At 47.4% G+C, this 13,073-nt stretch overlaps 2 protein-coding genes across 5 annotated transcripts in view; both read right to left on the bottom strand.

Annotated features, from left to right (window-relative positions):
- Positions 1–471: 471 nt before the first annotated feature.
- Positions 472–3,047, bottom strand: PNMA1 (PNMA family member 1). Its single transcript, XM_011370895.2, has one exon. It carries the CDS (start codon positions 2,302–2,304, stop codon positions 1,243–1,245), a length of 1,062 nt encoding a protein of 353 aa, XP_011369197.1. The 5' UTR covers positions 2,305–3,047; the 3' UTR covers positions 472–1,242.
- A 709-nt stretch (positions 3,048–3,756) lies between these two features.
- Positions 3,757–13,073, bottom strand: part of ELMSAN1 (ELM2 and Myb/SANT domain containing 1) — a 62,858-nt gene continuing 53,541 nt past the window's right edge. For 2 of the 4 annotated variants that reach the window (XM_011370893.2, XM_011370892.2), the window contains exons 10-13: positions 10,812–10,961; positions 9,415–9,627; positions 7,692–7,888; positions 3,757–7,335 (exon numbers count right to left, since the gene is read on the bottom strand). In XM_011370893.2, the coding sequence (XP_011369195.1) occupies positions 7,149–7,335; positions 7,692–7,888; positions 9,415–9,627; positions 10,812–10,961 (747 nt within the window). In that variant the 3' untranslated portion in view covers positions 3,757–7,148. The other 2 variants (XM_011370894.2, XM_023537074.1) reach the window with 2 other exon arrangements.

The raw sequence follows: 13,073 nt of genomic DNA, 5'->3' as shown, positions 1-13,073 counted from the left end.
TCACTTTTCGATTTATTAGAATTTCAAATGATGGACCTCTTACATCACCGAATCTCTGCAGCCAAATAAACATGTTTTTAAGCCATATTTCCCTTTTTATATCCTTTTGATATATGAAATGGCTGCTGTAAAACCAAAACATTCATTTTACATAGGTATGAGTTACTCCTGCAAAACATTTTTAGCTGAAAAGAGATTTAAAAGGGGAGAAAGAGCATTGCTAGATAATCTCCTAAATGTCATTTAAGCATTTCCTAATGTTTTATTTTTATATTTACTTATATCTCTTGTAGAAAACACGCAAAAATTGAATAAAGAGCATTGCAATTTAAATTTGCATAGTATGATATAAAGCTTAAAGATAAAATTGAAATTTGATTTTTTTTAGTGATATGAAGTCTAAGAAAAGAGGATATAGATTTTAATTACACTGAAATTTTTTATACAGGTCAGAAAAACGAGAAGACAATAGAATTTTTAAAATATTTTTATTTGTATACATGTATTTGATAACTTCCAATTTAGAACACTTATAATCAGCATGAATAAGAACTACTAGCCAATGACAAAGATTTGAAATGGGGGAATGGATACTGTAACTGGTTCATATTAACCTACCCATGCGATTTATATCTCATACAGTGAAAAATTCTAATTTACGCAGCTCTAAATTTCCAACTCATTTTGTAGTCTCAGAATACTTTTCGATTATACTAATCCAGATGTCTAAAGATGAAAACTGAGAAATTAGCACTGTAAAGTGCAACTAATAATATGATTCACATTTCTTTCCATTAATATAAATCAGGAACAATCTTCAGTAAACACGAAACTCAAAATATTAGTAACTCACGATATTAGTAATAGTTCATATTTTTACTCAACATTTCCTGTATTAGCCAGGCTCTGGGCTAAACATCTGAACATGCAATTTTACATTTAAGTACCTCAATCAGAAGTGTCACAAGTTCACGTTTTCCACAACTTATGATGATGCCACAACGACAGCTTGCACTGAGTACTTGGGTCCAAGCCTTTACCTGGCATTTCGGCTAGCATGACTCTCTTGTAGCGGCTCAGGATTGCTCACTCTCATGATTTTACTAATGTTACATGAATACGCAGGCCTGACTTCCCCTCAGAAAACAAGAATTTATTAGTAAGAGACATACCTATAAGACAGCAGAGAGACGCGAAAGCAACTGTGATCTAGGTCTGCACTAAAGCTCCGTTTCCTGGGGCTCAGAAGTGCCCCTCCAGGCCTAACTGCAGGAGGGCAGCCTCAGCCTCCTCCTCTTCCTCCTTGGCCTCCTCCTCGCGGATCTGCACCAGCAACTGGAAGAGGTTAGGGGCCGGCCCTTCCGCAGCCCCGGTCAGCCACAGCTGCCTCCGGATGGCTCCGCTGTGGTTGGCCCCAGCGATGACCTGCTCCAGGCGGGCCTGATTTACGTTATCTTTATCTATGGCCCCCTTCTCCACCACCTTCTGCAGTAGAGGTTCCAGGCGTATAACATAAGCCGATAACTTTTCTCCTGGGTTCTGGTAAGTATTCAGAAATCTGACCTGCGCATCCCGAGAGCTCTCGACGCTACCGAAAACCTGCTCAAGCGCCTTCAGGCATTCGGCGGTGGTTATCGCAGGATTGTTAGTCTTGAGAATGCGGATGACATCAGCGGCAGGGCCTCTAAGACTCTCCATCAATCGCCTTCTCTTTTCTACATCAGACACCTGCCACTCCTCTATGACCTCATTAGTGTGCTCCAGCCAGGGATCAAAGGTCTCCTCCCCCGGCCCCGGGATGTCTCTCCCCGAGAACAGCGTCAGCTTCTTGTACCATATGGACTCAACAAGAGGCTGAATAACATTATCCAAAATATAGTTTAGCATCTCTGCTGGCATATCTGGGCCTGGGGCCGGAGCGGGGTTCTGAAACCCAAGGACACGGGCAACATCTTGCACGGTCCACCCCTCTCTCGCTAGGAAGAGGTGCAACCTTTCTAAAAATTCAGCATCGGAAGTCGGGGGCTTAAAGACCACTTTCCAGACCCCTCCTTTACCCGGCATCTCCCTGGGGATGGCCGCGTAATCTACAGCGCCAGTGAGCTCTAACAAGGCTGCTTTCGCATTCTCTTCCCTCCAGAACATTCTCCCAAGCACTCGATAGGGCACCTGGGGCATCGCAGCCTGGAGGGTCTCTTCGATTTCAGCCTCATCACAGTTCACTGGGATCCCCCAGACGAGTAGGGCTCTCTGGGAGTTCACATCCATCCCCCTGCACCAGTCTTCCAACAGTGTCATCGCCATTTTCCCAACTATCAAGGGCCCAATTCTACAAATAGGGATCAGACCGTGGCTCCCTGTGCTCTAGGACTTGGAACAGCAGACGCTGTCCCCAATACGCCCACGGGAAGCAAGCTTCACACAATCAGATATAACAAACGACCCCAGAGTCCAGCTCTTGTCCTTTCGCTGCTCCTCCAAGTGCGTCCGACGGCGCGTTCGCGGCGCGAAGCCTCTGGAATGCGCAGCGGGTCAGTCACGCGGTCGCGGCCATCTTGCGTCTCAGGTCGCCGTCTGCGAAGCGGGGTCCTCCAGCTGCAGGTAGGGGGTCCGGACCCGCCGCAGCGTGGAAGGCCTGGAGAGAGCGCGGGTGGCGAGGGCAGGAGCCGCCGGGCTGGCGAGGCCGCCGGGGTGTGGTCGCGGGGGTGTGGCCGCCTCCTCTCCGCGGCCGGCGCGCCAGGCAGTCGCTGCTGCGGGCGTCGATCGGACGTTCGCGGTCGGAACTGGGCCTTCAGGCGGCCGAGGGGCGGCTGCTTTGCAGACGAGGGCTGTGCCGCCCTTGGAGAGGGAGAGTGTCCCGCGGTCGCAGCAACAGCGGCAGGATCAGCGCGGGAGCGGCTCCTTCGCAGGCTGAGAACCCTCTGGGCGGCAAGGACGGCCGAGGACCGAGGATACAGACGGCAGAAGCGCGGACTGCAGCAGGCTCACCGCCGCGGCTGCAGCCTGACCCGACCCGCAGCCAGCAGAGTGACTGCCGCAGTGGAGGGCGGGGCCGGCCCCGCGAATGGCTTCCGCCTGCTCTGACCCCGCCTTCATTCCAGCTCCAGTGTAGCCATAGCAACGGTGGCCCAGACGGCGCGAGATCCGCGCGCTCCGGAGGCCTGGGAGGGGTGGGGGAGGGTCGAGCGGTTGCCATGGTGCCAGCCAGGGGCTGCTGGCGCTAGTTTCTCTGATGACGCATCTTCTTTTTTATAATTTCCAGATTATTATTATTTTTTTTACAAAGCACCGTGCTTAAAAGATAATAATAATAATATACTTCTGGCATGGATTTAAGATGATACTGTTGAAAATGTGTCCGTCATGGCTGAGTTGTCTACTCAAGTCGCCCTTGCAGAGTCAGTGCTGCATCTGAAAACATCCTCTTCAGCCCCAGGGCTTCCCTGATCGCATCTGCACTCTCCATATTTTATCCCAGTGAAACGAAAATATTGGAAGTATGCCATTTACATATTTTTGTGTGAGACACTGAGTTGAGACTTGTCTAAAATTTTGTAAAAAAGATCTATATTCAGTAGTCTTTATAGTCAGGGAAATGCTAGTTTATTAATTTCCCCTGACCTGGCATCATTGGCAATGGACTGATGAAAGAGAATTTTTATGGTTCAGAAATGTCAATCCCTTGCAAGCAAAATGAGGCTTACTTACGTCAATCCCAGATGGTGAAAATCTACCTGAAAGAACACAACATTCAACTGAATTTTTAAAACCTTATTTAATAAAAGGTTTAAAGATACAGAAGAACATTCAAAAGTAAATAAGTTACATAGGTACATTACAATCACGTCAGCAAGATTTTCTTTAGTGTATTAATTTTTTTATAAAAAGCACACAAAAAATAAAATCTTCAGTCTGGTCTATCACAACTGTACAGCAAAAGAGGTAATATTTATATATGTACACTATTTTAATATGTAACAGTCTTTTTTAAAAAGGGTGCCACAGGCAGCAAACACAAAAGGCAGTGTCTGATCATTTTTTTTCAAAATAAAAAGAATATACTTATTTATGTGCTATTAAAATATTTGTACAATAATTACAGACTGACAAAGCTGTTCCTGTGCTCTGTTCCCTCCAACAAGGCTTTCAACTTAGAGACAAATGAGGAAAAAGTGAAACAGCTCAAATTGTTAGAGGCAAATATTAACACAGCAAAATATGTGGAGGACATACAATTGTTTTATAAAAATATGCATACTTCCTGTAAACCTAAGGAGTTAGGCTTGCCAGTCTGGTAATAAATACCATCCAAGAAAAGTAAGCCCCAGTGAAAACATATTTAAACAGCTGGGGCTTAAGTATGTGTATTCCTCCTTCATCTTAACACCTGGCATATGAGAAGAAAGAGGTCACTGAGGCAGTTAAATATAGGAAATCCCTTTAGACATAAGCAGCACACAACCTCTGTACCAGGGATGGAGGTGGGGTGACAGAAGGGATAGGTGTGTATTTTAGCTGTGAGGGGGGCCGCTGAAGGCATGGAGGACAGTGCTGATGTACTGTCTCCTTGGGTAAGAGACCTCAGAAATGGTCTGGAACACAGGCACTAGGTTTCATGCCCTTAGCTGGGTGCAAATGGAGGCTGGGAGATGGCTATGTGAGATGGTATGGGGAGGACATTATAAAGCTGGAGGTGTTTGTCATTTAACTTTTTAAAGCAAAGAGCTCTGAAGAAAAAAGAAAAAGAAAGAAAAGATGAGCCTAATGCGTTCACAGGGAGAAAGCACCATAAAGGATATACCTATGCCAGCTTCTAGGGCTGCATCTATTTAATTAGATTACTTGCCACGACTGCACTGCCCTCTAAATATTTTAATTTCCACACTGCATTCTAGATATAAGTCCATCCTGGAGCTTGAATCCTGAATTACGGTGTCTGGTGGGACTAATACAGAAAGGTACCATCTTGATTTTTTTCCATCTACATTCTTCTGGTCTGGTCTCCCATGAGCTTAGAAAAGGAGAATCACTCTAGAGGACGGAGGGTGCTGTTACAACATGTCCAGAAAGAGGCCTGAAACTAAATACAATTTAAATGAAAAAACCTTGGGAAACATAAGTAGCACTTTGGGGCAAAGCTGAGAAGGCACTCATATTACACAAGTGATTTAGAAGAGAACCTAATTTGCTATCCTCCTGTTTCTGGAGGGTATATATCAGATTTTTGCAGTCTTGGGACTGAGTTTGTAGAAGTTTATGGAGGAAATTAACTGGGAAGATGGAAATCTACGTAGCCATCCAGGAGTCCAGGGGAGAATTCTGTTGCTCCCTTAGCTGGGGTCCTGTAGAACCATATTAATGCGTAAATGAATGCTGAAAAATACCTGATAGTGCATAGTTTAGAAACAAAACTCCTTTCCCACTCCCAGCTACCAACATGATGCCTTTAGGCTATCTCATAAGGAGCAGCAAAATGCTTTTTGGCTCCTAACAGGTTGACCTGTCATAGACCTGCATTCACTTTGAACTTCTTTACACAACTAAAATTGAGTAACAAGATCAGAAAAATAACTCGGCCCTCCTGTGGGACTGGCAAGTGAAGGGACCTCCAGAACCTTCCAGCCCTTTCACTTCAGAGACTCCATGCCAAATATGGCTTCTTCAAGCCAGAAACAAAACCAGAATTCTGGCTTCCAGCCAATCCCCTCAGGCAACTTGAAAGTACAGCCAGAAAAGAGGTAGCAAACAAGAATTGCCTTTGATCTCTCTCTTGCTCTTGCTAGTCTCTGTGTGGCTTTGATGACATTTTCCACCTTTCTACCCTCTTTCAGTGCTATCATTCTTATTGGCAAGAACTTCCAAAGCAACCGAGGTGAGGGACCTTAGGGTCTTGGGAATGGGGGGTTTGGGGGGGTGGACGCCAAGAAGGTGCCTTGTTTGGGGGTAAATGCACTTGGGCCTCTGAAAAGCAGGAGGCCCCTGGTCCCTGAGAGGATGTTAAAAATTAAATATTAAGAATAAATAAATAGCTCCCAAATGACATAAGTCAAGGAATGAAGGCTCCTGTCTAATCTGGTTCCAGGAGACCTCCCCCTCCCAGGGAAGGATCCAGAAATCATGAGCATGCAGGACTGGGGGCTGGGCTGTGGATATCAGCCCTAGACCAGGTGGGATGGAGTTAGGTGGCAGTTGCCAAGGGCAGGACAGAGGCAGGCAGGGAACTTGCACCAAGGAGGGGTAGGCTGGGCCTAGGTTAAGTTTCCTTAGCAGCCTCCAGAGCCCAAAGGTATTTGGCAAAAAGGTAGGAAGCAAGAAGAGCCAAAGCTAATCAAAAGCTCCTTCAGGCCTAGCCCTGAAGCTTCCATCCTTAGCAGTTCCCTTACTTCCAGCAGGCTGAAAGCTTGGGCAGGAATATTAGCCCTTTCCCCAAACATTTGAGAAAACTTTCCAACCCCAGCAGGCTGCTAGCAGGGATAGGTACCTGTCCTCAGTCTCTCTCCCTCCAGGCATTCTGGTAGCTTCCCTCCCAGGGAGAAGGTGGCCTGAGGATAGGATCAGTGGAGCAACTTAGGCCTGGACATTGTCATGTAGGGGACAGCACAGGTGCCAGGTTGAGGTCCCTCTCAGAGATGGCCACCACACTCCCTCCAAGGAATTCCCTTTTTCCAAGGCTTGGAGCAGTGTCTTTGAGGTCCTCTGGGGAGGGGGTATAATGCTGCAAAGAAGGGTGGTGAGCTTGTGCTTCGCTCTCCATGGTGACTGAGGGGAGCAGGGGGAACAAAGAGGAAGAGGAGAGACTGTGCGGCAGCAGGGGTCCCAGTGTCAGAGGCTGGAGCCCCTCCCAGAGGGCAGCCCCAGCCAGCAGGGACTCTCATAGTTCCAGGAAAGCAAGAGGACAACTTCCAACAGACCAAATGCACAGAGAACTGGATCCTGCAGCCCTTAACACTGCTCCTGGGGCCTTTATAAATAAAAGAGCTGTTTATTTTATTGTCTTATTTGTTTTTCAGAGAAAAGTCCACGTGATTGCTCCTCTCTCCCTCTGGAGGTTCCAGGGCACTTGTAGATACTTCAGCAGGCTGGTCAGGGAAGGGCCTGCCGCCCAGGAAGAAGGGCCAGTCCTAGGCCTCGCAGCAGAGCCTTCCTGGTCAGCCCCTCTCGCCAGCGCTCTCCTCTCGCAAGGCAGACTGGTGTGGGGAGGCAGCGGCCGCAGTGGCCGCAGTGGCCGCAGCGGCTGCGGCCTCTTTCTCCCTCTGCCTCAGGGCGGCGGCCTTCTTCTCCTGCTCCGCGTGGCTCTTCATGTGGGCGCTGCGGCTCTTCACCTTATAAAACACCCTGCAGCCAGGTAGGAGGGGTCAAGTAAGAAGTCTGTCCCCACCCGCTGGGACCACAAAGTTTGAGTGTGTGTGTATATGTGTAGAAGGCGGGGGAGGTCCTTCTAGACTTATCCCTCGCCACGTGGCCCACCCCTACCCTCCAACTACAGGAGGGATAGGTTCCCATTCAGTGCCACCATGCCTCTTCTAAAAGCTTCCAGGTGACATCACTGCCCTAGAAACCCTCTGAGCCAATCAGAAGACAAGGCAAAAGCTCAGACTACCTCCTCCTCCCCATAACTAAAGTCTATGCCACCCCCAACGGCCCACAGCCACCCTGCTAGGTCTCAGTGGAGACAGGGCCTGCCATCTTACCTGCCACATTTTTTACAAGGGAAAGTGTTTTCCTGATTTTGGGTCTTATTAAACGTCTCTGGTTTTTTCTTCTTCTCTGTAAAAGGTAGTGCCCTTCGTGACTTCCCTGCCCCCTCCCTTGGCTTCTCTGAGGCCTGGCTACCAGCAGACCCAGGGGCATTGGACTCATGGCTTCGGAGGATGAGGATGTCATTGGCCTGGAGAGGAACAAACAAGGAGAAGTCGTGAGATTTGGGGAAGACGGGATCCCGAATTGTGGAATCTCAGGGAATGGAGGACTCCTAAAGGTTATACGCTCCTGCCAAATGGTCCCCTAGCATCCTCTTGAATCCTTCCAGTGACAAGGTACTCACTGCCTTTTTGGCAGCCCATTCCACCTTTGGCCAGCTCTATCTTTATAATGCTGCTGGTACAGTAATTCTGGGGTACAGTCCTGGCTATCACAAGCTTCTCAATGCATCTGACAGGGGATTTGGTGTCTCGATTAATGACAAACGTATTTACGTTTTCAGCCATTTCATCCATTCGTGACTTTAATCCATATATGCAATTAGAAGTCCATGTGATGTGCCAGGTGCTGGGATACAGAGGTAACAGACAGGAGCCCCTGCCCTCAGAGAGCTCGTAGTCTAGTGAAAGGGACAGATGTGCAGGCAGCTACCTCATCATATGAGCCACCGTGGGAAACACAGCGGGTGCCAGAGAGCAGATGACACCTAATGCTGACCTGGACTGGTGCTGCTCAGGGTATGCAAACCATGAACCTCAGGTTAGGGGAGCCCCAGAGGGCCATTAAAAGTCCTAAGTGTGTGCACTGGGCTGACCCTACAGGAAAATGTTCACAAGTCAGCAGAACATGACCAAGTATGTCCACAGAGCACAACACTCAGAAGGAGCATAGCCAAGGCTCAAAAGGGAGCAAACAGCTGTGTGCTTAGTTTGTGGGAGTTTTCCTGCAGGCATAAGTGTACAACATCAAAATAAAAAGACTCTCATAGTAATTCTCCAACAGATACTTTTCATCCTTACCCTCTCTTGGGTGACCCCTCCCTGACAAGGAACAGTTCTGGCCTGGTATGTCTTGGCCTGTGATGTTCTACAGTGGAACCTCAAGGCAAGTCACTTAGTACCTGTAAACCCAGTTTCCTCCATCTGGGGGCTAACACTTAATGGGGTTATTGTGAGGAATTAATGAGATAATGGACAGGAAAGCAGAGGATATGCGTGAGGGGCCATTATTGTTATTCCCATGGTCTCAGCTCAATTTCTGACATTCTTGTCAGAGACACAGGTCTCTTTGTGGAGCCTTGTCTGAGCTACAACTCGTGAATGCTTCCCCAATGTCCCACGTACCTTATGGATTTTCAGGAAATCCTGGAAAAGGATTTCTGGAAAACCCCTGTCCCTGAGTCTCAGATACAGAGCAGTAAAGCAGACTCTAGAGTCAGGCTGCTTACTAGTTTGTCTGCTCTTGGGCCTCAATTTCCTCATGTGTAAAATGGGATTAATGGCAGTACCTGCCACATAGGGTTATGAGGATTATTAAATGAGTTAAGAGCATAAGGTACTTAGTACATTTCCTGCTAGGATTAGGATGATGATGATGATGATGATGATGATGATGATGATGATCCTAGTCCTGGTTCCTGCTCTGCCCTCCATCCCACACCCTCGGGCCCAGCTCCTCCTGGCCCTGGGCTCCCCCAGTGGAGGTCACACTTACCGACTCATTGGCCTGTAGTGTCTGTGTGGCTTTGACAGCCGCTGCCCGCCGGCTTCGCTCTCGCCCCTCTTCCTGCTCCCCCTTCTCCTGGACCTCTGGCACCTCCTCATCCCTCTCCTTCCTGGTCTCCTTTACTTCCCTCTTGGGCTCCAGCCTCTCTTCACTTGGGGACTCTCTTCTGGGAGGAAGCACTCTAGGGAACTTCTGGGAAGTCTATGGGGGACAAGAACGAGGACAGTGAGCCTAGAGCTCAATCATGCAGCCGTAGTGCACTGATTCTGACCCAGCCAGGGGCTCACTTGCTCCTGCTGGTCCTGCTTGCCTGGCCTGGCCCAGTGCAACCCCTTGTGCTATGACTATATACTCTCCCTCTGCGAGTCTCCCTGGGGAAGAAGAGAGAGCCTTGAGCCCTGGGATCCCTCAGGATGAGACCAAGCACTTCAGATCAAGCCAGGGGCAAGGAGGGAGCATGCCAGTCCCTCACTACAGGACATTTGTCCTCCTGAATGTATTCAAGAGACTCGTTCTTGGGCAGGGTGATATGGGGGAGGCAAGGAGCAGCCTTGAGCTCCATTCTAAACTATCTTTGTAATGCTCTCTGTTTCTCTACTCCCTTCCCATCTGTAGAATAGGGACCAAACCACTCCCTGTCTTAGAGCATGTTGCCAAATGTAGATTAGTAACCCCAAGATGATGTGAGGTGGATACATGGAAACAGAATCAAATAGCATTTTCTTTTCAGTTCTCTTTCAATCTTGATTATGTCAAGGACAAAGTCTCGAGCTGGTGTTAATGTGTCTTTTATACTCCTCCAGACTTAAGGAGGTCAGGCCTCAGAGTCTCAGAGCCTTGGCAAGTAATAGTATCCAGCTAGAATTTAATAACATTGTTTGGTTTTCATACACTATATTTATTTTTAACTATACTTTCTACAGGTAAGCAATACTGGTTTTCTATTTATGATTGTAATATAAAGCTTCCCTTTGGAGTAAAACAAGTTGATGTAAAGAAAAGTATTAAAAAATAGCACAAATGGTAATGTGGACATGATGAAAATAGTAATATGACATGTGGTAGGATGCAGATATAACAGAATTCATAAAAATGATACAAGAATGACTAAAGTTTGGAAAACGGTGTTAGAAGTCTGCTATGAGGAGCCATTAGCTGATGCTGGTGCAAATCCTACAGAAAATTTCCCCCAAGTAATAACACGATGTATTATTATTATGACACTGCTAGACAGAAAGGGGAACCCAAAGGTCCAGGGCCAGTGCCCAGGACATCAGCTCCTTGGGACTGTTAGGGACAGTGCCTTCCTCTCTTTGCCCTCCAGCTCAGCCCTGGACCCATACTCAGCCCTGGCTCTCAGCAGCTGAGACTGGGAAGGAAGTCACCTTAATATCCACTTCGACCTCTTCCTGGGCCGACTTCTCATCACTTATATCCACATCCCCGAAGGTGAGTGTCCCATTGCGGCCAATTTTCACCTGCTTCTTGTATGTGTAGTAGAACTCCACGCACTGGGCCACGGTCTTGGTCTGGATCTGGTGGGAAGCCAAAACTGAGGTCAGAGTTCTTGGTTCATCTCACCTATCTGGGGATACTCCAGCCTTTCTCATCCCTGCATGTTCCCCACATCACTTTATCAAACACCAAACCCAATCAACTCCCAAAATATGAGCCAACTGTGCTCTGCGCAAAGCAATGACCAATTCAATTAACCAATGCCTCAGCATTATTTTTTTTTTATGAAAACTAAAAAGGACAACATGGAGCCACTGGGGAGACTTGAATATGGATTGCACATTAGAGAATATTATTGTATCAGTTTAAATTTCTCGAGTGATAATGATAACATGGTTTTGTGGGAGAATATCTTTGTTTTTAGGAGATATTTGGGTCAAGTATCATGGTGTCTGTAACTTACTTTTAATGATTAGTAAGAAGAGAGGGAGAGAACAGGTATACGTTTAAGTTTATATACAGACAGAAAGAAAGCAAATGTGGCAAATGTCAACAATTGGTAAATCTAAGTGAGAGGTATATAGGTGTTCATTATACTATTCTTTAAATTTTTCTGTAAGTTTAAATTTTTTCAAAATAAAATGTTAAAAGGGAAAAAGTCTGAGCACCATCCACATTCCAAGCCAGGATAAACTCGGCAACACAGACTCCCTTCATCAATCTGGATAAACAATTTAATTTCCCCCTGGGGAGCAGCAGCTGACAAGGGAGGGTAGAGAAATGTCAAAGTGTCCTATGTTCGGGGAGGAACTCAAGTAAGACTGAAAAGAAAGCCATAGAAAAACTGAAGAAGAAGCAGGAGGCCCACGTCTGGTTCCTAAATCTGCCACTACATAGCTATATGGCCTTAGACAAGTCTCTCCGGGTGTAAATATTGAGTGGGAGTAACTAGATGATCTCTACAGGCCTCCCAAGCTCTGAAATCCTAGCCCTCCCATTTCACAAATCTTCTTGGCCCCTGGATTTAGTTTCTGGGCTTCTTTCCCACACACAGAGGCTGTTTTCTCTGACTCTCCCTACTCCTCCCGGCTCCCAGACTGCTCAGCCACCTGCTGGGCAGTGCTGGGAGCTGGGAGGTCCTGTCCACAGGGCCCAGGGAGTCAGTGAGGGTCCTCTGGGCCTGAGGAGGAAACAGACAAGCTCCATCTCACAAGAATGGCCAAGTCACACGTTTATTAATTAAACCCTGTTTGCACTTTTACTATCAAGTCTCTCTGATCATCTGTTTGACTGACTAATGGTCTGTTCTTTTCTTCAAAGCATTAAGGGTGCTTCTGTAAATTTCACAGGCATGTACTTCCCCGCAATATTGCCCAATCAAGAACCCAGAAAATGTCTGTCCTCATAACGGGGCCCTTGTAAGAGAATTCGTCGGCACTCTGTCCAGTCCCCAGAGCCATCCTTGGCACAATCTACAATTCTAGGAGGAAAGAGCACATTCTCGGAAGCCCTTTTCTCTCAGCAGTCCACACAACTCACTTGCCCACAGCCCAGATTTTGTGACAGAGCTGGTGAAAAAAAAGTAAGTCCTCAAATTAGCGAAGTACTCTATTATCCTAGAAGAACATGGGAGAGGACAAGATAAATCTGGGAAAACTAGGCTTGGGCCTCTTCTACCTGGTCAGCTGAGTTACTGGAAAGAAGCCCTGGGTCTGATAAGCAGTGGGCAGATCGACCGCCCACCCCCACCATCCAGTTAGTTACACACTCACTTGTCGGCTTTCATCTTTCATCTTGGGGTGACCTCTCCTCCCACATACTAACTGGCCCTCAAAGGACTCCAGCCCTGTGGGGGAATGGTGCACCTCTGCCTGCAGCCCTCCTTCTCTCCTTGTTCTCCCTTAGGTAAGTCATTATTTTAAGTTTGATGCCTCTGGGTCTGATGCTCATTCAGGCTTCTTTTGGATTGAGACCCCAGAGTGTGGTTCTACCACCCCAAGGTGGGGGAAATCCTGGCCTTTTTCCCTTCTTATTTTGTTTAGAAAATTATCTCTGAGGCTACTTAGTGGCACTGACCTATCTGCTTTTTAAGAGGGCTTAGTTAGCAACTGAAGGCCTCCATGGGCAGAGGGAGCCCCAAATCATGCAGGCAGCTCCTGCCTCACACTTGCCCCTGAAACAGAGCCCCAGCT

Source organism: Pteropus vampyrus, unplaced genomic scaffold, assembly GCF_000151845.1.
Source record: "Pteropus vampyrus isolate Shadow unplaced genomic scaffold, Pvam_2.0 Scaffold177, whole genome shotgun sequence".
Classification (NCBI taxonomy): Eukaryota; Metazoa; Chordata; class Mammalia; order Chiroptera; family Pteropodidae; genus Pteropus; species Pteropus vampyrus.
Note: the sequence above shows the minus strand (reverse complement) of the source record. Positions and strands in the feature narration are given on the sequence as shown.

Excerpts from the sequence above, each read along its gene's own strand:
- PNMA1 (XM_011370895.2), bottom strand. The coding sequence starts at position 2,304 with ATGGCGATGACACTGTTGGAAGACTGGTGCAGGGGGATGGATGTGAAC.